Here is a 23,119-nt window from a genome sequence, read left to right as displayed (position 1 = left end):
AAAGCTCACTCTTCTGCCCTTGTCTATCCAAGGCACGCATGTGGCTTCACCCTCCTCGGCGAGGTCCTGGGTAGAGCCCTGCTCTGCTCCCCAGAGCCAGCGAACCGCTCACACAGGGCCCCTCACCCCCCGCCATCATCCGGAGTATTTCTGTACATGTGAAGGCTCTCGTCCTACACCTTCAAACTCCTCATTCAGTTCACAACACCCGCAACTTGTGTTCCCTGTGTGTCTTACACCCTGGCCCACACATGCACCACAAGTGAGGTGTGCAGGGCCGTGGGCTCAGCCACCAGTGCAGGCTCTTTCATCAGTCCCTGACGCCACCGAGGAACTTCATAGGAACAGGACCCCAAGACCTTCCGAGATGAGGCAGAGAGGGAGTGCCAAGGCCATGGAGGACTTCTGGTTTTGAGGTGCCCCTTAATTCCTAAAAGGTTCCAATTTCTTCTTCGTTTATTCCATACATCACTAGGGTTGTAGCCTTCATGTTGGGAGCTGCGGAGATGGGGGTTCTTCTCCCTTTACTGCTGGGGTGCGTACAACGCAGAGGTGATTCCCTCTTAGCGTTAATTAAACTCCAGCATCTGTGCAAAAGACAGGTCGCCACGGGACCCCCAAGGGTCCTTTCACTTGATCGGGATCGGCTCGCTGCAGGGCGATGTGGCTTCCTACACAAGTGTCCATCTCCGCGGTGTCTGTCTGTCCAGAGGACGGCCAGCTGGCGGCTGCAGGACGACACGATGACGCTGTCACTCAAACAGGCCCTGGTAGTCGGGTGGCTGTTCCTGCTGACCGCAGGGGTACAGAAGGAGCTCCTTCCCCAGGGAGGTGATGGGTTCCTCCTGTGAAGCAGAGCGTACAGGTCAGGCTGTGCCCAGTGACAGCAGCACAGGTATTAGGCGGCTCCTGAGTCTTATTTATAAGACAGTTTAATAGGAAGCCCTGCCCTCCCTACCCCGCCAGAACACATAATTTCTGGTCTCCCCTTGGTGTTCACAAAGCTTTCTTGGCTTAGGCAGCCTTGAAAGAGATTTTTCTTGCCCGCAAACTGCCACGTGGTCTCCCTCCCTCCTGGGCTTGTGCTCTAACTTAAGAGTGTTCTCATGATGGAAAAGAATATATTAAAAAAAAAAGAATGTACATATATATGTATAACGGAATCCCTTGGCAGTACGGCAGTAATTGCCACCACACTGTAAATCAACTATACTTCAAAAAAAAAAAAGGAGTGTTCTCAGATGTGATCAGAGTGCACAGATTTTGTAGCATCTCCTGCATGCTCTGCCCCAGTGGGTTCTCCCTGAGCATTTGAGGAGGAACTAGGTTCAGTGATAAAGGAAATGCCATTGACAATCCTGATATTCAGGAGGGGTCATCAAAGGCTAATCCCCCACTGCCTGTGTCAGTCACTTTTCTTGGAATTGCCTTTCACTGTCAGAGCTGCTGCAGGACCCCTATCACGAGCCAGTGAAGTCTGCGCATCGCTTCACCTTGTGGTACTCCACCAAGTCCGCCAGGCTGGCGTGCTGCAGCTGGTCTGCACCCAGGAAGCTGTACGAGTCCGTGGAGGCATCTATGAGGAAGTGTTTGCAGCCGTCCTTGGACAGATAGGACAGGACGTAGCCCTTGATCCTCTCGCTGACCCGGATCAGAAAGCTGCCTGGCACGCACGTGCTCAGAAGCTCATTTGCTCTCTGTACGGTGAGAATTCCTGTGGGAAAGAAGAGGTGTTTCAGCCAAATCATTTCCAAAACTCCCCTCTGTTAAACGCAGCTGCGTGGATAAAGCTAATAAAAATCTGAGCAAGTTTAAGTCCAGTTTGAACTTCTTAGGAATACGGTATAGTATCATTCGTCATCTGGTATTTGGTGACTGGGCCGGGGTAGGTTACATAAGCAAATGGATAGTATAAACGAGAGCTGAAACGTTTACCCCTCAGAACACATTTCCACTTGCACACCCACTGACAACAGCACAGGCGTCAGGTGGCTTCTGAGTGTCGTCGGACCCTTGACGGTCGTCCTGGGAGGGTGAGCTCTCCCCAGTTGACTGATGGGGACTCTGTGGCCTGGGAATGATCCTGCTTGATCTGGAACAGTAGTTCTCACCCAGGGCAATGTCTGGAAATGTCTTGAGACATTTTTGGTTGTCCTGGGTGGGGGGCTACTTTCCTCCAGTTCGTTGAGGCGGGGATGATGCTAAACCTCCCACCGTGAACAGAACAGCCTCACTACAAAGAGTGATCCGGCCCCAAATGCCGTCAGTGCTGAAGGTGGACATCCTGGTCAGGTGTCAACAAGTTAGTGACAGAAACAGGATGGGCCCAGGCCTACCCAGTGCCCTCTGCTGTGGCTACTCCTAAATGATGCTTCATTTACAGGAATGAAGGTAGATATATAGGTATATGCATGTACATGGGTATATATATGCTTATCTATTAATATTTATGTCTTCACATACATTCAAAAGAGTGAAAGCCTTCATATATATACACGTGAGTTTTATACACCTATGTATACATGTGTATAGTTTGGATGCTTCATGAATTCATACTGATTCAGACCGGCCTTTCCCCCAATGAGTCCACACTCATGACGTCCGACTCGTATTCCCGGTTCCCCTTCTCATGCCTAGTGTAATTCTTCAGATGAACCAGCAATGTGATGAGACAGCCAGAAAGCGCACAGACACGTCTTGGCAGGGTGGTGAGGGCGGTGAGCGACTCTGACCTCTGACCTGGGGAGCAGCGTTCTCTGCGCCCTTTCCAGCGTCAGCAGATGGGACCCCCTGCCTTCTCCCATGCTGGTCCTCAGTATCGTTATCAGGAAAACCCAGAAAACCTCCTGGTGGAAAGGCAATGGATTATCACAGCCCTTTAGTCTAACATGACTAAAGGTGGTAAAGTTAATTGAGAATTAAACCTAATTATCCAGGGTGAAGCCTAAACTAAAACTGTTTCTATGTTCTCTTTTGTAAGCAGACCTTTAATAAAGGGAGGACTGGAAATCCGCTGTTCTCCCCCCGCCGAGACCAGCTGACCGGCCCGCCTCCTGCCCCGTCCCCCCCTGCAGGGCCCGCACCTGCACGTCCCGGTGCGTGAGGCTCAGCCCCAGGGTGACGCCAGGATGGGGGTGGGAATCGGGGCGCTGGACAGGAAATGAGCCTGCTGCCTCTCCTCTGGCCCCAGCTGGGCTGTGTCCCTGCCCCACGGGGCACCTTCTCTGTCCTCTCCAGTCACCTTCCTGCCCTTCCCCAGTGAGACTGAGCCACTGGACACGGCAGGCACCGTGACCGTGAGGATCCCCTGGGTCAGCTGCTGGGTGTCCGCATCAGGTGCCCAAGCGACGCCCAGGTGAGCTCCCCCAGCTACGACCGCTTCTGTCTGCCTGTTGTACCTTCTGCACACACCGGTCCCACGGAGGGCAACCGGAGGCTGAACCAAGGCCACAGGTGACCAGCCTGCCCGGGGCCTGCAGGGGACCAAGGTTTGAAGACTCTGGGTCTGTCTCTGAAACCAGGGGTATTTTTCACTGACTTCAGAATCGAGCTGAGGGGCTCATTCTGAAAAGATTTCTCTCCCCTCCCCGACTTACTGACAGGCTGACTCTGAGATTCCAGATTACTTCAACAGATGGGACAGATGTTATAATGTATAATGTCTGGATTTTATCAAGATGGATTTGGATTCCTAAAATGAAAGCTATTCTGGAAAATTATAACCAGAATAAGGCAAATTCCTCCTAAAATCAGGTCATATAGTAGCTGTAAATCAAACCATCCGAGAGCCTCCCAGTCTGTAACTATTCCTCATTACACACAAGTCCTGGTGCTGTCTCATCTCCAGAGACATCAGAACTTGGTCCTAATGGGGCCTCCTTCCACTCGGTGGTACCCACGGCAGGTGCAGAAGGTGAATGCTACGGGGACTAGGCTTTGTTCTTTTTGCTTTACAACAGGGTCACCACGCCTGAAGGGCATGCTCTCTTGGTGCACCTGTGATACAGGTTGATGGACAATTTCTCACCATTCCATCGAGGGCAGCGGGTGCCTTCAGGGAGGCCTGACTGAGGTCACTCTCAAGCTCCCCCGTAAAGGGAGCTCTTGAATGCAATGCCGAAGTCCAGCATCAGATATTAATCACCACGGACTCGTGTCCCGTGCACGACTCTTAAGAAATTAATTCTAGAGCAGTGAGTGGCCTTCCTCCAGTCCCTGAGGCTGTGACACCTCCAGGCCACCTCCCTCCCACCAGCTCTCCTCACACAAGAACCAAACCTGTCTGAGAGCATAGAAGGATCTCCGCACTAGTGGAAACGGATACATAAAAGCTTCCTTCTGCTTCACCAGTTTTTTGAAATGAACCAGCTCTTCACCCAGCGATCTATTCTGGAGCTGAATCCAGGCCGGGTGGGGCAGAACGGCGGTGGCCCGGGGGACAGCAGAGGGCATTGTGCCAGGGGAAGGGGCTAAGCTCCCGAGAGCCTGGACCCCCGGCTTGGAGGGGAGCAGAGAGAAAGGTCCCACTCGTCCCGGTCGTCTGTGTGATGCCCGGCGCCCTCAAGAACAGTCCTATTCAACAGAACTTTCTGTGACGATGGAAATGTTGTCTGTGCCGGTCATGTGTGGCTACTGAGCACCTGACATGTGACTGAGGGACTCAAGTTTTAATTTTAATTAATTTTGATGTAAAGAGCCAGGCATGGCTAGTGGCTCCATATCGGAGAGCACAGCCCTAAACCCCTGTGAGTATAGGTTTAGCGCTCCAGGCCAGGCCCAGGAAAACTGTTTTTGCACAGGAGACAATAAATGGACCCCAGGAGACCTGAAACAACTCAGAACCCCCCGCAGGACCCTCACTGGAAAGCCAAGTGACAGCGACTCCCCTACAGAAGGAGGGCAGGTAAATGGGATGCCCTTTGCCGGCCCTTCCTCCGTATTCTCCAAGATTCAGCCCAACAGCATGAAGCGTTCTCATCTCTCCCTGAGCAATTCGAGGCTCAGGGTCCACCAGGCCCGGCGAGCACTCACTCAGCCTCTCCAAGGGCTCACCTGGCCCGACCTCCACCTGGGCAAGCGCCGTCCACAGCTCTGAGGGGACCACGGCACATTCTGCTTTGTGTCTCCCTGCTCCACCACGTAAGCAACGAGCGGGCAGCTACCACTCCTTATTTATTGTCACAGCCTCAGCACCTGCCACTCAGGATGCCCAGAAAAGGTCTAACGATAATTTTGTCTTACTTCTTTCTCTAGGACACTTCTAGCAACCACTACCTCTGGTCTGAGAACTGTTACCATGGGGACAAGGGGTGCACTCATGTTTCTCCAAGGCACCGCTAGCTCTAACTCTGCTGATACACGTACATCTGTGTGGCCTGCTTCCAGTGTCTGGAAAAGCTGTGTTTAATAACCAGATGAAAGATAACCCAATAACAACAGCACTGAGGGTTCTTTGTGTCTGCCTGGCACTTCTCCAGGTGTGCCTTCCCTCATTTAATCCTCACGGTGGCCTGAGGAAGAGGCACTGTCACTGCCCTTCAAGGACAAAGGGGAAGGCCCGTGTTGCAGAGTTCCTGACATGCGTAAGGTCTCTCGGGTGGGCCCAGAGTGCTGGCTGGACCAGGTGCCTGACCCGAGGCCAGGATCACACACACCCATCCAGAACACCTAACCCCGGCGGGCACGTCGGTTCTTCCAGGCAGAGCCCTGCAGACTGCAAGTGTACACGTTATCGCCAGGGAGTCTTAAGCTTGGGAGAGAGCTCCTTCCTACTTTACACTCTCTGACCCTGCAGTATGTAAAGGAAGCACATTCAGAGAGGCTCTGGGTCCTGCCCTGGTCCTCTGTGTAGAAGGAGACGCACCGTGATGCTGACATTCACCCTTGACGTCTCAGGCACCTTAGGGATGAGGAAAAACGGTCAGAGCTCTTAAAGTATTATTCATAATGTTTCCTTAATAATTCAAAGGTTAAAATTACATCGTTTGTTCTCACTTCATCACCATGGCTAACACTTACTAACCAGGCCCGAGTATGCGTCACACACAGTTCTAAGTACTTTATGTATTGTACCTTGTTCAGACCAGCCCTGGGAGGCAGGTAACGTCGTTATCTGCATCAGACTGATGAGAGTCAAGTGCAGGAGTCGTGTGACTTGCTGAGGCCACACAGCCGGTTGGTGGGGGACCGGGAGCTGAGCGCAGGCGGCCAGGCCCCAGAGATGCGCTTGTCGCCAGCGTGCATGCTCGCCTACCCACACCGGCTCAAGAAGCAGCATCTAGCCTGCTCTGGCTGCGGCAGCAGAAGTCCAGGACACAAGGCACGTGACAAAGAAAGTCTGACAACAAAAGCGTGGACTTAAAGCTACTTCTCTAAAGAGTACAATGCCCCTTTCCAGAAACGCATCCCAAGTAAACCCCCAAGCAGAGCCATTCCCCTTGGTGGGACCCGCTCACTGCCCTCTCTCTTGCCTCCGAGGTCCCTCCAAGACCACAGTGGAAACCGCAAGCCCAGAGCCGAGGGCGTCAGTGATGGGAGGTGTGAGGCTCCGAGTGCAGGCAGGCCCTGAGCCCGGTGGCCGCAGCGTCAGGGTGAGGACCCAACTGCATCATTTGAAAAACTCAAGGAAGAAAGGGTTTGTGGTTAATGGACTGTTCTCAGCATTATTGGAATAACATACTAAGCCCTGGGTAATTTATGAGAAGAGCCAGGGTCTCCCAGAAAAAGAGCAATGTGTAGTATTCGCTGCAGAAAAGATAGCTCTTCTCAAATCTGAATAAATACTGTAGCTTTCACCTCTTTAGGTTTCATCTTCAGGTATTTCAGAAATCTGAACTAACACTACACAGGCACATAGGAGAACCGCAGAGAATAATTTGGACAAAGTGCTTGGATGCCTCGTTGTAGATGAAGCTTTGATGCTGATCGGAAGTGACTCCCAGGGCTCGTGGCTCAGGCCCTGCTGGTCCCTCCCAAGGTCAGGGCTTCCCCGTGCCCTCCCCTGCAGAGGCTGGAGATAGGTGGGCCCCAAGCCAGACATTTACAACTGGCCTCCCGTGTACATTTCAGGGGGCAGGAAAAAGTGGGCCTCAGGCCAGACTAGTCTTCTGTTTGCATTTCCTGAGACAGGAGAGTGATGGGTTCTAGGTTAGACATTTAAAATCAGCCTCCTGTTTGCTCTCCGCAATGGAAGTGACAACAGAAACAGTGTAAATAGCCCGACTGTCTCCTGTGGATGCCTGAAGATAACAGCCGTGGCAGGAACAGAGAGGGGCTAAACTTTGTTTGGGTAAAGGATCAAGAGGTCACATATGTCCCACCCTTGGGGCAAGGGAGATGCTGCACATGTGCAGAAAGCCTCCTTGGGGGTCAAAAAGGAGGGGGCACTACCCCATAATGGGTGATGCTAAGGCCGTCCCATAGGCCTCTGGGCTGGAATCCATCTTGGAAAAAAGTTGCGCACACACGTGTTAGGGAGGGTCCTAGGGCAGGGCAGGTGCGGAGAAAGAAACCAGATAATTGGTCAGAGGTGACAGAGATCCAGAAGAACTGCCGTGTATAAGTGACTTCACCGCCTCTTTACTGCACTCCTCATTAGGGAGGACGCCCACACCCGTTCTCTCTGGGTGTGCATCTCTGCCTTGTTTCTGTCTTAACTAAACAAACTGTTTCCCTGTGTGCTCTCCCACTTGCTGTGCTGTGTCTCTAATAATAAACTTTGTACCTGTTTTTACAGTTTTTGCCTCTGTGAGAAATGCATTTTTCACTGCGGGCAAGAGCCAGGGGTGTGGTGGCTTGGATTCCTGGTTTTCATCCAGGCTCCCCAGGTTCAGTTTCTGGGCAGGGAACTAAGATCTCGCTTCACGCCACCACTCCCTGCTGCCTCTGCGAGATCACTGCCATGCACAGGCACCGACGTCCTCCTGCTTCCGACCACAGCCTCTTCCACTCCATGAGGTAGCCGAATCATAGATGTAAGTGAGGCAGGGTGAATACATTTGTGTGACTTTGAAAAGTCACACAAATCAGTAATTTGTGCTTAAGACAGAAGCTTGAAAAATCCCTTTGTGAGAGATGGGTAGAATTTTGATGGCCCCCCAATTAAGAAATCTCCACTCCTCAGCAAAATAGCTGAAGGACAGATTATCGCTTATGGATGCCAGTTTCCAGGTTAATTAAGGTCTTATCCTGAAAGAAATCTAGGGAGGCTTCTGTGAGACTTTCTCAATGCAACCCATCCAGGTATATACACTCAGCCCTGGAGGACTGTGCTGATGGAGCCTGGATGGCACACTGCAGGTATAATGGAGAAGAACAAACCTGACTCCATATTGGACCTATTCCTTTAGCTCTAACCGTTGAGCTCTGTGGCCTGTGCTTAGTCATACAGGCTCTGCACCTTTGTAAAAAAGAATGCTGCCTATATCCTGAAATATACAGGGTAGCCCATTCTCAAGGCCTGACCTTTAAAGGTACAATGCTTTCCATTCATATAGAGATAAAAAGTTGCAGAACAGAGAATAACCTTTGTCTTGTTGTGACCTGACCTATGTGAACGTCGTGACCTATGTGGACAGCTGCAAGAACAAAGGATTCTGACACCAAGAAGCACACCACCTCCCCTTTTAGTGTAAAAGAAGCCTGAATTCTAGCTCGGGTAAGATGGTTCTTTGGGACACTAGTCCACCATCTTCTCAGTCTGCTGGCTTTCTGAATAAAGTTACTCTTCTCTGCCCCAACACCTCATCTCTCAATGTATCCGCCTGTCATGCCCTGAGCAGTATGAGCTTGGACTCAGTAACACTGGGAAGACAAAGACACAGGACTCCTCCTGGACAATCATCTCTAGGGAACTTAAGTTCCAGAGAATAACTGCCTCCACAGAAATGGACAGGATTTACTCCCAATGGAGGATGAAAATTTGGAGGGTGTAGCAAATATGGAAAGAATCAAAATAGTTGCAGTATGAACTGTGTTGGTAGCCCATGGATGTTAAAAGGATTTGCTTTTTAAGTAGCTTAAAATGTAAAGTTTTAAAAAAATGTAAAGCATTTGGAGGGCACGTTTGATCATATGCCACGACAGCAAAGACATCCACAAGTAATAAATCAGGTGGAAATATTTCATCAACAGTCTAAGCATTTCCAATTTTGGATAAGGAAGCATAAATTACATTTCAGAGGAATAATGATCAGCTGTTGATGCATAAAGCAAGCATGTGAATTATCTAACGACAACAGAAGTAATTAGAAATTTCCTAAATCAGAAATCTGTTTATACATTTACTTCTATCTTTTTCCCACCTTCCCACTCCTAGTTCCTGCTGGTTCCTAAGCTCCTGACACTGTTGCATATTTAACAGGAGTAGGAAAATGGACGGAATGAAGGAATGGGTCTGTGGGTTTCCGGATGGACCTTCAAACTTCAGTTTTATTTATTCCTTGGCCCTTTTCTCCAAGAAGTGGTACGATTAATTACATATCTACCCACATTGAAGACTCACAGCAGGAAACAGAATGAGTGAAATGACTTTGCTCAGAGGGGTGTTAAGTTTGGCCAGGAAGGCTCCCCAACACTTATCACCAACTGCACAAACGGTCCAGACCAAAAGGCACTCTAATAGGGTGGCCACACATGAGAATGAAATGGATGAAAACAAGGATCATATTTGAGGGTCAAGACAGTCCTGAACTCAACACAAGCATGTGAGGAGATAAGCAGTGAGGAATAGAGAAGAAAACAATCCCTCTTAAGGAAACAAAACCAAATAGACTTAACAATTACACTAAGAAAATTATAAATCTAGAAAAGAGAAGACACTGCTTCAGTGACCCTAGGACTCACTGCCATCTCACCACATCCTCCCTCCTAACCCCACGCTCAACCCTAACTGCTTGTTATGCTGAACTTTCCACACAGCTTTATCCCGTTTGTGGGGTGGCTGTCCATTGGTCCTTCCAAATTACTGTCACCTTCTGGGGTGACCTCCTGGGCTCTAGGCTTTTAAAGGACAGGCCCTAAGTAAATACTTGAGGAAACAGCGTAGGACGGTTTTGGCAGTAATTAAGATCTATTTTGTTGAAGTGCTGCCTCTTCCTCGTATGTGATGCTGATACTCAAGACAATACTTTGTGGTGGGGTGAGGGTGATGAGGAACAGAAAGGCAGGGAGGACAGGAGGGGCGAACTTCCAACAGGAAGCTGATCGGTTCTGCTTACAACAGAAACACTGCACCAGGCCCTAAGCACCTCACGCATGTCAGCTGACTTACTTAGAAAACAATGCTGTGGTGTAGATACTATACCCATTTACAGGGGAGAAAACACAACTGAAACCCAGTGATCCATCTTGGAGTCTGGTACTAAGCCTGCACCATACTACCTTTCCGAGCTAGGAGCTAAGAAAACTCTGTGCTGCTTTGGGGCATTAAATTTTTTAAAATCAGTTTGAGATATCATTTACGTACAATAAAATTCACCAATTTTAAGTGTGCTGTAGATCAATTCTGACAAACGCATACAGTTGGCTAACTACTGCCACAATCATAATAAGACTGCACGTCTGTTACTCCAAACCCTGTGGCTTTGGAACATTTGTATGTCAAATAACTGCTTCTTGGAATCCCACCTGGAAGTGAGCAAAACAGTGTCCAGACAAAGGCGTGCTTTTCCCTTATTCTCAGAGGTAGGGATGGGGCAAGACATAGCTGAATGAGGTCTCTTTGACACTCCCATTTCACCACTGACTGTGAAACTGAGTGACCTCGTTCATTTATCAGAGAAGCAAATCTCTGTGGTATTACTCTTCACTGATTTAAACTTCACAGGTTAATAAAAAGCACCACATAGGTGTTCTCACTTGTCCTAGTGCAGACACACTGCGGCTTTGAAGTCAAATAGACCTGGGTGTGAATGCTGCCTCTGCCACCACAGGTGAGGAAAGAACCTACCATCTTAGTTCCTGGGTTCTTCTTCTATGGAGTGGGAATGAAAGTTACCTTCTTCAAGAGCACAGTGCAATGCTTGGCCCATGTTAGCCCTCGAAATATTACAGCTCCAACAGAATACTCTGACAGTAGAATTAATAAGAGGCCAACAGTGTTACTGGACTCAAGATCAATATATAAAAACATAACTTCTTTACACCACCAACAACCAATGATATAATTTTAAAAATCTCTTTCAAAATAGAAACAAAAAATATAAGTACATACAACTAAAGTCTGGTTTGCTTTCTTTAAAGTGCATGTCATGTATGGGGAATTTATTTAATGATTTAAAAAGAAATATAAGGAGACATTTACCATGTTCATGGGTGGAAAGATATGATAACATAAAGATGGCAATTGCCTCTCCAAATTAATCTACAAGTTCAATGCAATTCCATTAAAAATCCCAACGAGAGTTTTAAAACTTGACATTACACATCAGTGGAGAAAGGAAGGACTATTTAAGGAATGATGTTGGGACAACTGGCCACTCATATGAAAAAAGATAAATCAAGCCTCTATACCACACATCATATATAAAAATAAATTACAGGGTGGAGTCAAGATGGAGGTGTGGGAAGACGCAGACTTTGCGTCTGCCCACAACTAGGGTACCTGCCCCAATGCCCAAGGAGACGAGAGGAACCCCCAAGCGAACCGGTACAATGTGGAGGGACTGAGAGGGCAAGAGAAATGGAGGCTGGACAGGACCGGTGCCCCTGAGGGGTGACTGAGAGGGGGCAGGGGTTCCCACACCTAGGGGGACCCTCAGGGGCTCAGATCGGGGGGATGCGAGCCCAGCGTTTCCCCTGCCCAGTTAGCCAGGGAAGTCTGCCTGGCTCTCAGGCCAGGTCCTACGCCTTCAGAGGTCCCCCCCGGGCTGGGTTGGTGCTGGGGACATAGAAGGGAGGTGGGGAGAGAACAGGAGAGTCAGGCGGGAGGGGCCCTCCAGGACCAGAGGAGTGGGAGAGGATCACAGGGCGTTTGCTCTGCCCACTGGGGCCTGGGGAGCCTGCTAAGCTCCCAAGCTGATCTCCCACCCTCTAAAGCCCACTCCAGACCACGTGGGTCCTGGGGACATAGGAGGGAGGCTGGGAAGATCAGGAGAGGCAGGTAGGAGGGGCCCTCCAGGATGCGAGGAGCAGGAGAGGAGGGTGTTTGCCTCCCCACTCGAGCCCAGGAAGCCTGCTAGGCTCCCAGATGGGGTCCCCCACCCACTGAAAGCAGGGGTGGGGGGCATTCCTGGGTCCCTTATGTTCCATTGAGCCTAAGCCCCACCCGCCCCACGCCCTACCCCCCACCTTTTCCAGCCCTGTGGGTCCTGAGCATAGGCCCCGTCCACTGCCCAAACCTCACCCTTGCTTTGGCACCACCCTCCACAACCAAGGCCTTTTCCACCTTTTCTTTTTCCTCCTCCTCTTTTTCACTATTGTGGTTCTGTTTTACCTTCTGGTTGTTGTTTTATCTATATTTTAATTTTTATATTTTTTCTAACATAGCTGTTAGTTTCCTAGTCTAATTTTATTTTTTACATTGCTTTGTTTTGTTTTTTTGCCACCCAGTGCGGCTTGCGGGATCTTGGTTCATGAGCTGGGGGTTGGGTTGAAGCTCCTGGGGTGGGAGCTCCGAGTCCAAACCACTGGACTAACAGAGAACCTCAGACCCCAGGGAATATTCATTGGAGTGAGGTCTTCCGGAGATCCTCATCTTAGCACCAAGACCCAACTCTACCAAACAGCCTACAAAATGCAATGTTGGAAGCCTCAGATCAAACAACCAGTAAGACAGGAACACAATCCCAGTCATAAAACAAAGGGAAAAAAAAGAGATGCAAAAAAATATGTCACAGATGAAGGAGCAAGGTAAAAACCTACAAGACCAAAAAAATGAAGAGGCAATAGGCAATCTACCTGAAAAAGAATTCAGAGTAATGATAATAAAGATGATCCAGAATCTCGGAAATAGAATGGAGGCATGGATTGAGAAAATACAAGAAATGTTTAACAAAGATCTAGAAGAACTAAAGAACAAACAAACAGAGATGAGCAATACAATAAGTGAAATGAAAAATACACTAGAAGGAATCAATAACAGAATTACTGAGGCAGAAGAACAAATAAGTGAGCTGGAAGACAAAATGGTGGAAATATCTGCTGAGGAGAAGAATAAAGAAAAAAGAATGAAAAGAATTGAAAACAATCTCAGAGACCTCTGGGACAACACTAAATGCACTACAGGGGTCTAATTACAGGGGTCCCAGAAGAAGAAGAGAAAAAGAAAGGGTCTGAGAAAATATTTGAAGAGATTATAGTTGAAAACTTCCTTAACATGGGAAAGGAAATAGTCACCCAAGTCCAGGAAGCACAGAGAGTCTGATATAGGATAAACCCTAGATAACACACACCAAGACACATATTAATCAAACTAACAAAAATTAAATTCAAAGAAAAAATATTAAAAGCAGCAAGGGAAAAACAAAAAATAACATTTAAAGGAATCCCTATAAGGTTATCAGCTGATATTTCAGTAGAAACTCTGCAGGCCGGAAGGCAGTGGCAGGATATACCTAAAATGATGAAAGAGAAAAACCTACAACCAAGATTACTCTACCTGGCAAGGATCTCATTCAGATTCGATGGAGAAATCAAAAGCTTTTCAGACAAGCAAAAGCTAAGACAATTCAGCACCACCAAACTAACAACAAGTACTAAAGAAACTTCTCTAGGAGGGAAACACAAGAGAACAAAAAGACCCACAAAACCAAACCCAAAACAATTAAGAAAATGGTAATAGGAACATACATATCGATAATAACCTTGAATGTAAATGGACTAAATGCCCCAACCAAAAGACACAGACTGGCTGAATGGATACAAAAACAAGCCCATATATATGCTGTCCACAAGAGACCCACTTCAGACCTAGGGACACATACAGACTGAAAGTGAAGGGATGGAAAAAGATAATCCATGCAAATGAAAATCAAAAGAAAGCTGAAGTAGCAATACTCGTATCAGATAAAATAGACTTGAAAATAAAGACTGTTACAAGACATAAGGAAGGACACTACATAATGATCAAGGGATTAATCCAAGAAGAAGATATAACAACTATAAATGTTTATGTACCCAACTTAGGAGCACCTCAATACATAAGGCAAATGCTAACAACCATGAAAGGGGAAATCAACAGTAACACAATAATAGTAGGGGACTTTAACACCCCACTTACACCAATGGACAGATCCTCCAAACAGAAAATAAATAAGGAAACAGAAGCTTTAATGACACAATAGACCAGATAGATTTAATTGATATTTATAGAACATTCCACCCAAAAGTGGCAAAATATACTTTCTTCTCAAGTGCACACGGACCATTCTCCAGGATAGATCACATCCTGGGTCACAAATCAAGCCTCAGTAAATTTAAGAGAATTGAAATCGTATCAAGCATCTTTTCTGACCACAGTGCCTATGAGATTGGAAATCAATTACAGGGAAAAAATGGTAAAAACCACAAATACATGGAGGCTAAACACTGCACTACTAAATAACCAAGAGATCACTGAAGAAATTGAACAAATAAAAAAATACATAGGGCTTCCTTGGTGGCACAGTGGTTGAGAGTCTGCCTGCTAATGCAGGGGACACAGGTTCAAGCCCTGGTCTGGGAAGATCCCACATGCTGTGGAGCACCTAGGCCTGTGAGCCACAACTACTGAGCCTGCACGTCTGGAGCCTGTGCTCCGCAACAAGACAGGCCGAGATAGTGAGAGGCCCGAGCACCACAATGAAGAGTGGCCCCCACTTGCCACAACTAGAGAAAGCCCTCACACAGAAATGAAGACCCAATGCAGCCAAAATTAATTAATTAATTAATAATTTTTTAAAAAGAGTAGCTATTATCATCATTTAAGGGAAGTAAAAACTTAAAAAAAAAAATACGTAGAAACAAATGACAACAAAAACACAATGACCCAAAACCTATGGGATGCAGCAAAAACAGTTCTAAGAGAGAAGTTATATCAATTCAATCTCACCTCAAGAAACAAGAAAAATCTCAAATAAACAATCTAACCCTACACCTAAAGCAACTACAGAAAGAAGAACAAAGAAAACCCAAAGTCGGTAGAAGGAAAGAAATCATAAAGATCAGAGCAGAAATAAATGAAATAGAAATGAAGAAAACAATAGCAAAGATCAATAAAACTAAAAGCTGGTTCTTTGAGAAGATAAACAAGATTGATAAACCCTTAGCCAGACTCATCAAGAAAAAAAGGGAGAGGACTGAAATCAATAAAATTAGAAATGAAAAGGGAGAAATCACAACTGATACCACAGAAATAAAAAGGATTATAAGAGACTACTACAAACAACTATATGCCAATAAAATGGACAAACATGAAGAAATGGACGAATTCTTGGAAAGGTACAATTTTCCAAGATGGAACAAGGAAGAATTAGAAAATATAAACAGACCTATTCCAAGTAATGAAATTGAAGCTGTAATTAAAAATCTTCCAACAAACAAAATTCCAGGACCAGATGGCTTCACAGGCAAATTCTATCGAACACTTAGAGAAGAGCTAACACTGATCCTTCTCAAACTCTTCCAAAAATTTCCAGAGGGAGAAACACTCCCAAATCCATTCTATGAAGCCATCATCACCCTGATACCAAAACCAGAAAAAGACATCCAAAAAAAGAAAATTATAGACCAATATCACTGATGAACATAGAAGCAAAAATCCTGAACAAAATAGTAGCAAACAGAATCCAACAACATATTAAAAGGATCATACACCATGATCAAGTGGGATTTATCCCAGGGATGCAAGGATTCTGCAATATATGCAAATCAATCAATGTGATACACCATATCAACAAGTTAAGGAATAAAAACCATATGATCATTTCAATAGATACAGAAAAAGCTTTTGACAAAATTCAACACCCATTTATGATATAAACTCTACAGAAAATGGGCATAGAGGGAACCTATTTCAACATAATAAAAGCCATATATGACAAACCCACAGCAAACATCATACTCAATAGTGAAAAACTGAAAGCATTTCCACTAAGATCAGGAACAAGAGAAGGATGTTCACTCTCGCCATTCTTATTCAACATAGTTTTGGAAGTCCTAGCCATGACAATCAGAGAAGAAAAAGAAATAAAAGGAATCCAAATTGGAAAAGAAGACGTAAAACTCTCACTGTTTGCCAATGACATGATACTATACCTAGAAAGTACTAAAGATGCAACCAGAAAACTACTAGAACTAATCAATGAATTTGGTAAGGTTTCAGGATACAAAATTAATGCACAGAAATCTCTGGCATTCCTATACACTAACAACAAAACATCAGAAAGAGAAATTATGGAAACAATCCCATTTACCATCATAACAAAGAGAAGAAAATACCTAGAAGTAAACCTAACTAAGGAGGCAAAAGACTGTACTCGGAAAACTATAAAACACTGATGAAAGAAATCAAAGATGACATAAACAGATGGAGAAATACACCATGTTCTTGGATTGGAAGAATCGATATTGTGAAAATTATTATACTACCCAAAGCAATCCCTATCAAACTACCAATGGCATTCTTCATACAATTAGAAAAAAAAGTTTTACAATTCGTAGGGAAACACAAAAGACCCCACATAGCCAAAGCAACCTTGAGAAAGAAAAACGGAGCTGGAGGAATCAGGCTCCCTGACTTCAAACTATACTACAAAGCTACAGTAATCAAGACAGTATGGTACTGGCACAAAAACAGAAATATAGATCAATGGTATAGGATAGAAAGCCCAGAGATAAACCCATGCACACATGGGCACCTAATATACGACAAAGGAGGCAAGAATATACAATGGAGAAAATACACCCTCTTCAATAAGTGGTGTTGGGAAAACTGGACAGCTACATGTAAAAGAATGAAATTAGAACACTCCCTAACATGATACACAAAAATAAACTCTAAATGGATTAAAGACTTAAATGTAAGGCCAGACACTATCAAACTCTTAGAGGAAAACATAGGAAAAACACTCCTTGACATAAAACACAGCAAGATATTTTTTGACCCACCTCCTAGAGAAATGGAAATAAAAACAAAATTAAACAAATGGGACCTAATGAAACTTAAAAGCTTTTGCACAGCAAAGGAAACCATAATCAAGATGAAAAGACAACCCTCAGAATGGGAGAAAAATTTGCAATTTAAACAATGGACAAAGGATTAATCTCCAGAATATATAAACAGCTCATGGAGCTCAATATCAAAAAAACAAACAATTCAATTTAAAAATGGGCAGAAGACCTAAATAGACATTTCACCAAAGAAGACATACAGATGGCCAAGATGCACATGAAAAGACACTCAACATCACTAATTATTAGAGAAATGCAAATCAAAAGTACAAAGAGGTATCACCTCACACCGGTCAGAATGGCCATCATCAAAAAGTCTACAAACAGGGCTCCCCTGGTGGGGCAGTGGTTGAGAGTCCGCCTGCCGATGCAGGGGACATGGGTTCGTGCCCCAGTCTGGGAGGATCCCACATGCCATGGAGCAGCTGGGCCCATGAGCCATGGCCGCTGAGCCTGCGCGTCCAGAGCCTGTGCTCCACAACGGGAGAGGCCACAACAGTGACAGGCCTGCGTACAGCAAAAAAAAAAAAAAAAAAAAGTTAAAAAATCTATAAACAATAAATGCTAGAGAGGGTGTGGAGAAAAGGGAACCCTCTTGCACTGTTGGTGGGAAGGTAACTTGATACAGCCACTATGGAGAACAGTATGGAGGTTCCTTAAAAAACTAAAAATAGAACTACCATATGACCCAGCAATCCCACTACTGGACATATACCCTGAGAAAACCATCATTCAAAAAGAGACATGCACCACAATGTTCACTGCAGCTCTATTTACAATAGCCAGGATATGGAAGCAACCTAAATGTCCATCGACAGATGAATGGATAAAGAAGATGTAGCACATATATACAATGGAATAGTACTCAGCCATAAAAAGAAACGAAATTGAGTTATTTGTAGTGAGGTGGATGGACCTAGAGTCTGTCCTACAGAGTGAAGTAAGTCGGAAAGAGAAAAACAAATACCGTATGCTAACACATATATATGGACTCTAAAAAAAAAAAAAATGGTTCTGAAGAACCTAGGGGCAGGACAGGAATAAAGACTCAGATGTAGAGAATGCACTTGAGGACATAGGGAGGGGGGAGGGTAAGCTGTGACAAAGTGAGAGAGTGGCATGGACATATATACACTACCAAGTGTAAAATAGATAGCTAGTGGGAGGCAGCAGCATAGCACAGGGAGATCAGCTCGTGCTTTGTGACCACATAGAGGGGTGGGATAGGGAGGGTGGGTGGGAGACACAAGAGGGAGGGGATATGGGTATATATGTATAAGTATAGCTGATTCACTTTGTTACACAGCAGCAACTAACAACAACGTAAAGCAATTATACTCCAATAAAGATGTTAAAAAAATAGTACATTAAAAAAAATCATGGTGAATAATATTTGATTTTTTAACCAATAAAGAAGTCAATATAAGGCTTTTCATGGAAATTAATGTAAGAATTGGAAAAATAAATTCTTTACAAACTAATTTTAAAAAGGCTAACTGGACAACAAATCAATGCTAATTGAATTAAGGTGGTTCCACCGCAGGCTGTTAGATTAACAAAGAAGTCTGGCAATACCACGTATGTCAAGTATATGGGAAGAAAAACTCTCAAGTATAGCTGGTGGGAGTATAACTTTGTATAATCACTTTGGAAGGCATTTGGCAATAGTTAATATAATTAAAGATGCACATACCCTACCTCCCAGCATTTCCACTTCTAGATGTATACCCTGAAGAAATTATCGTGAATGTCTACAATGAGACCTGTTCAGGGTGTATACCACATCATTTTCTGCAATAGCAATAAAATGTACCAAATGTAGGAGAAGGGATGAATGAATAATGATATGTGTGTGTAATAATATATATATCATCGTTAAACACAAATAAAGCATTACGTGTTTTATAGCGTGTGTATTATAAATATTTAAATAACATATATCATATAACACTGCACTACAGGTAAAATGAATGAGCCAGTCTACATTTATAAACAAAGAAAAACCCAGATAACATAATGTTGAGAGAAAACACACGTTGCAGAAGAATGTCTGTAACATGATACCCACGTAAACGTTAAACACAATATTCTGTTTTATAGAAACATACATATACCTATGTTTTATATTTTTAAAATATATTTTATAGAAATACACAGGTATGCATATATATAATAAGAGTATAAAAATATGGATGGAAAGGACAGCTTCAGAAGAGTGGTTCACCCATTGGGAAGGAGAGAATGAAATAGAATCAAAAAGGGAATAAAAAAGGAGCCTTAATTCTCTCTGTCAGGATTTATTTCTTAATAAAAGCAGATGTGAAGTAAATATGGTTTTTAACATTCACTGTATCTGGAGAGTAGCTATAACATGTTTCATCACTGGCACTAGATATATTTCCCTCTGTACTGTTCTTGTTTAAAATATTTCATAATTAGAAAAATCATGTTTAGGGACTTCCCTCGTGGTCCAGTGGTTAAGAATCTGCCCGCCAATGCAGGGGACACGGGTTTGATCCCTGGTCCGGGAAGACCCCACATGCCACAGGGCAACTAAGCCCATGTGCCACAACTACTGAGTTTGCACTCTAGAGCCGTGAGCAGCAACTACTGAGCCCATGAGCCACAACTACTGAAGCCTGCGTGCCTAGAGCCCGTGCTCCACAACAAGACAAGCTGCTGCAATGAGAAGCCTGTGCAACGCAACAGAGTAGCCCCCGCAACTAGAGAAAACTCACGTGCAGCAATGAAGACACAGTACAGCCAAAAAAAAAAAAAAAGAAAGAAAGAAAGAAAAGAAAAATCATGTTTAAACGAGGAGAGAAAATCCTCCATAATGTGGGTGGGCCTCATCTAATCAGTTAAAAGCTTCACAGGACAAAGACTGACCTTCCCTGAGCAAGAAAGAATCTGCCAGGGGGTGGACAGCCTCTGGATCTGAGCCACCAATCTGGCCATTCTCCCTCTGGCTGGCATGCCCAGCAGGTTTCGGACCCACCAAGCCTGGGACAGAGATGGGGGGGGTCTCTGCTCCTCTCTGCCACTGCGCTGAGTGGTGGCTGGCACTCCCTCAGGTTCTGTGCCTGGTCTTCCTCTCTTACCATCTTCCCAACTCACCCCTGGAAAGTCTCATCCCCTCCATGCTTTTAATTATGGGCTAACGATCCAATCTATTATCTCGAGGGTTGACCCATTAATCTGATTGCCAAATGGATACTTTCACACAACGGCCCCCCAAAACATTCAAACTCATCATATCCCAAACGAGTGCACTGTCCCCCTCCCCTAAGTCCCTGCATCCTCCTGGGTTCCTGTCTCACCAACAGCGTGCAGCTTCCACCCACCCCACAAGCCAAAGGCCCAGCAGCCCTCACTTCCCTGGTCTCCTCCTACCCAGCCCCATCCTTACCCAAAGCTAATTAAGAGAAAGGGGTGAAATAGAAACTTCTGTGGGGTGGAAGATTAGGTGGCCAAAACAGTAATTTAGGAAGGGTGATTAAAGGAGTGCATGACAATGAATGGAATATGGCAAACCAATAAAGAAGAGCTTCCATGCCGCTATTTCAAAACAGGCTTCCTGATAAATAAACAATTATATTTCCAAAAGATAAGATGTGATCCATCTTCTCTTTGTGATAGAAATGTGAAATTTTGTCTTCTTAAAACTGAAGATAATGATTTACATTGACTACCTGGCTGTGTATTTATTTATTATTACCTTATTTTATTGTATCATATTATTTGCTTTGTTTATAACTATGATGTTTGTATAAATGAAAATAACTCAATAACAATTAATAAATTATATGTAAAACTCAAGAGTCTTATTTTTTAACCAAAGCTTCAACTAGATTTTTAGTCCGACTGTGTCTTCCTAGCTTGTAGCAACTGTTTCAAACAGATCTGCCCGTTGAAGTATCAGGATTTTTAATAACACCAACACTTTGAATTTCTCACTCCCTGCTGTTAAAAAAGCTACCACCCTTTCAATCAGGGATGACAGCATCTTCTGCCCAGTGACACAGAAGCTACAAAGTGGCTGATTTCCTCACTGCTTATCTTAAAAAGGAAAAAAAAACAGGCAATGTGGGGCAGCGGAGTTGACCATGACAGACGGGTCACTGACCATGTTCTTTCTATTCATCTTCTGATGCTGTCGTCACTCTTTCCCCCAGTGTCTTCAGAGCAGAATGGAAAGGAAGGACCTGGGAGGGCTGGGCTGGGGGGCTCCTCTGGGGATGGACAATTACAAAACCTAAATCGCCAAAGAACATGCACTTTCCAGGAAAACTAGGCTGCTGTGCTGTACCTGTAAAGGCAGCCCTTTGGCAATGAGCCTACCGCAGATAACGTGGTTCTTTTTAGAGGAGTTTGCCATGCTGTGTGTTTGGGAGCTTGTTTTTGTGGCTTTATTTATGTGTGAGACGATCCTACGGAAAAGAGAGTAGCCTTAAACATAACTCAAACCGAGATACCCGTTAGGACAAGTGTGTTCCACGAGAGGATGTGATCTCTGTCTTAAAGCTGTCGTTGGGACTTCCCTGACAGTCCAGTGGTTAACCCTCCGTGCTTCCACTGCAGGGGGCACGGGTTCAATCCCTGGTTGGGGAACTAAGATCCGGTGTGCCGCACCGTGCAACCAAAAAAAAAAAAAGCTTTTGTTGTCTACGGGACCAGTGAGTCCAACCCAACCACAGACCTCGTGGAAGCCAATCGAGGCAGGAAGCCACCTCCTTCTCTTGAAGTTCAAGAAACGGAGAGGTCGGTGAGGCAGGCGCTGGGTAAACAGACGTCTTGGATGAGTCTAGCTTCGAGGGTCGAATGAAGACGTGCTTTATGAGCTGACCTCTGCTCAGCCCCCAACAGACCCACTTTGCAGCCTTAACCGCATGGGTCGACTTTTAAGTTCAAGATCACAAAGTCCCACCCCTTCACTTAACAGATGAGGAAAGTGAGGCTCAGATAAATGGAATCACTGCGGAGAACGATGATCTGCTCAAGGTCACTCAGCCCAAGACCTTCCGGCCACCCACAGAGGCCACACCAGCCCCTCCCTGGGTGGGGGACGGATGACAGCGCTGCCATCTGGGGCCGTCCCAAGGGGCCTGCCTTCCCTCCGCCCTGAAGATAACTACTGACCCCACACAAAAGGAGATCTTTGTTTTTTATTTTTCCATACTCCTAACAGAGAAGGATTTTTAGTTTTTATTTCAGAGGAAAAGGCTTTAGACAGTTGTGTTTCATTAAATCAATATTTGATTTCTCTTGGTTATTTTAAATATCATCTTCCTCCACACCAGAATATGAAAAAATCATGTAATAGCAATAACCAGGAGAAAATAATTTTATAATTAGTGAAGATAAGGGATGGGGGTTTCTGCTGTGATATCACTGCATTTTTCTTTTAACATCTTTATTGGAGTATAATTGCTTTACAATGTGGTGGTGTCCGTCCGGGGTGATGAATCACCCCCGTGCTGGGAGCCACCATGGCGTGGGCCTCTGGTTGTGAGACTGTAGCTCCCTGAGAAAGCCGGGAAAAGCTGTTCTGTGAGAACAAGGTCAGAGCCCCTTCGGGGGCAGCTCAGGTGAAAGGCAGCCCTGACCCTGAGTGCCTGGAGGCCGAGCCGGCTCACCCACTACCAGGGGCGGGGCCGTGCACTCACCGTGGAACCATGGGGCGATGCTGTCCGAGGTGCCCAGGTAGCCGGCCCGCAGCGGGAGCTGCTCCTCCCGGAACCAGCGCACGATGTCCCCATGGGCCGAGCGGGACGCTGGCCTTGCCGCTGCCTGGTTTCTGACATTCATGAAGGGTTTCAAGTTAGATTCAACTTATTGGAAAATAATGCTTTCAAAAATCACACACAGACGCAGAGAGTATAACATGTCTGAAGATCTGGCCTCGCAGCTGAGCTCACGGGGTGTGACCCTGCGCACGGCTGTCACACGGTTCCTTCAGGGCAGGGAATAG

The 23,119-nt window shown here is 45.5% G+C and overlaps 1 protein-coding gene across 2 annotated transcripts in view; it reads right to left on the bottom strand.

Moving 5' to 3' along the window:
- Positions 1–752: 752 nt before the first annotated feature.
- SH2D4A (SH2 domain containing 4A) overlaps positions 753–23,119 on the bottom strand; it is a 67,350-nt gene continuing 44,983 nt past the window's right edge. For both annotated transcript variants that reach the window (XM_065899931.1, XM_065899932.1), the window contains 3 exons: positions 22,815–22,945; positions 1,494–1,714; positions 753–845 (listed from right to left, as the gene is read on the bottom strand). In XM_065899931.1, the coding sequence (XP_065756003.1) occupies positions 753–845; positions 1,494–1,714; positions 22,815–22,945 (445 nt within the window). The remainder of the gene's footprint in view (positions 846–1,493; positions 1,715–22,814; positions 22,946–23,119) is intronic.

Source organism: Phocoena phocoena, chromosome 21 (genome assembly GCF_963924675.1).
Source record: "Phocoena phocoena chromosome 21, mPhoPho1.1, whole genome shotgun sequence".
Classification (NCBI taxonomy): domain Eukaryota; kingdom Metazoa; phylum Chordata; class Mammalia; order Artiodactyla; family Phocoenidae; genus Phocoena; species Phocoena phocoena.
The sequence above is the reverse complement of the archived record's forward strand: the minus strand, read 5'-3'. Positions and strand labels throughout refer to the sequence as shown.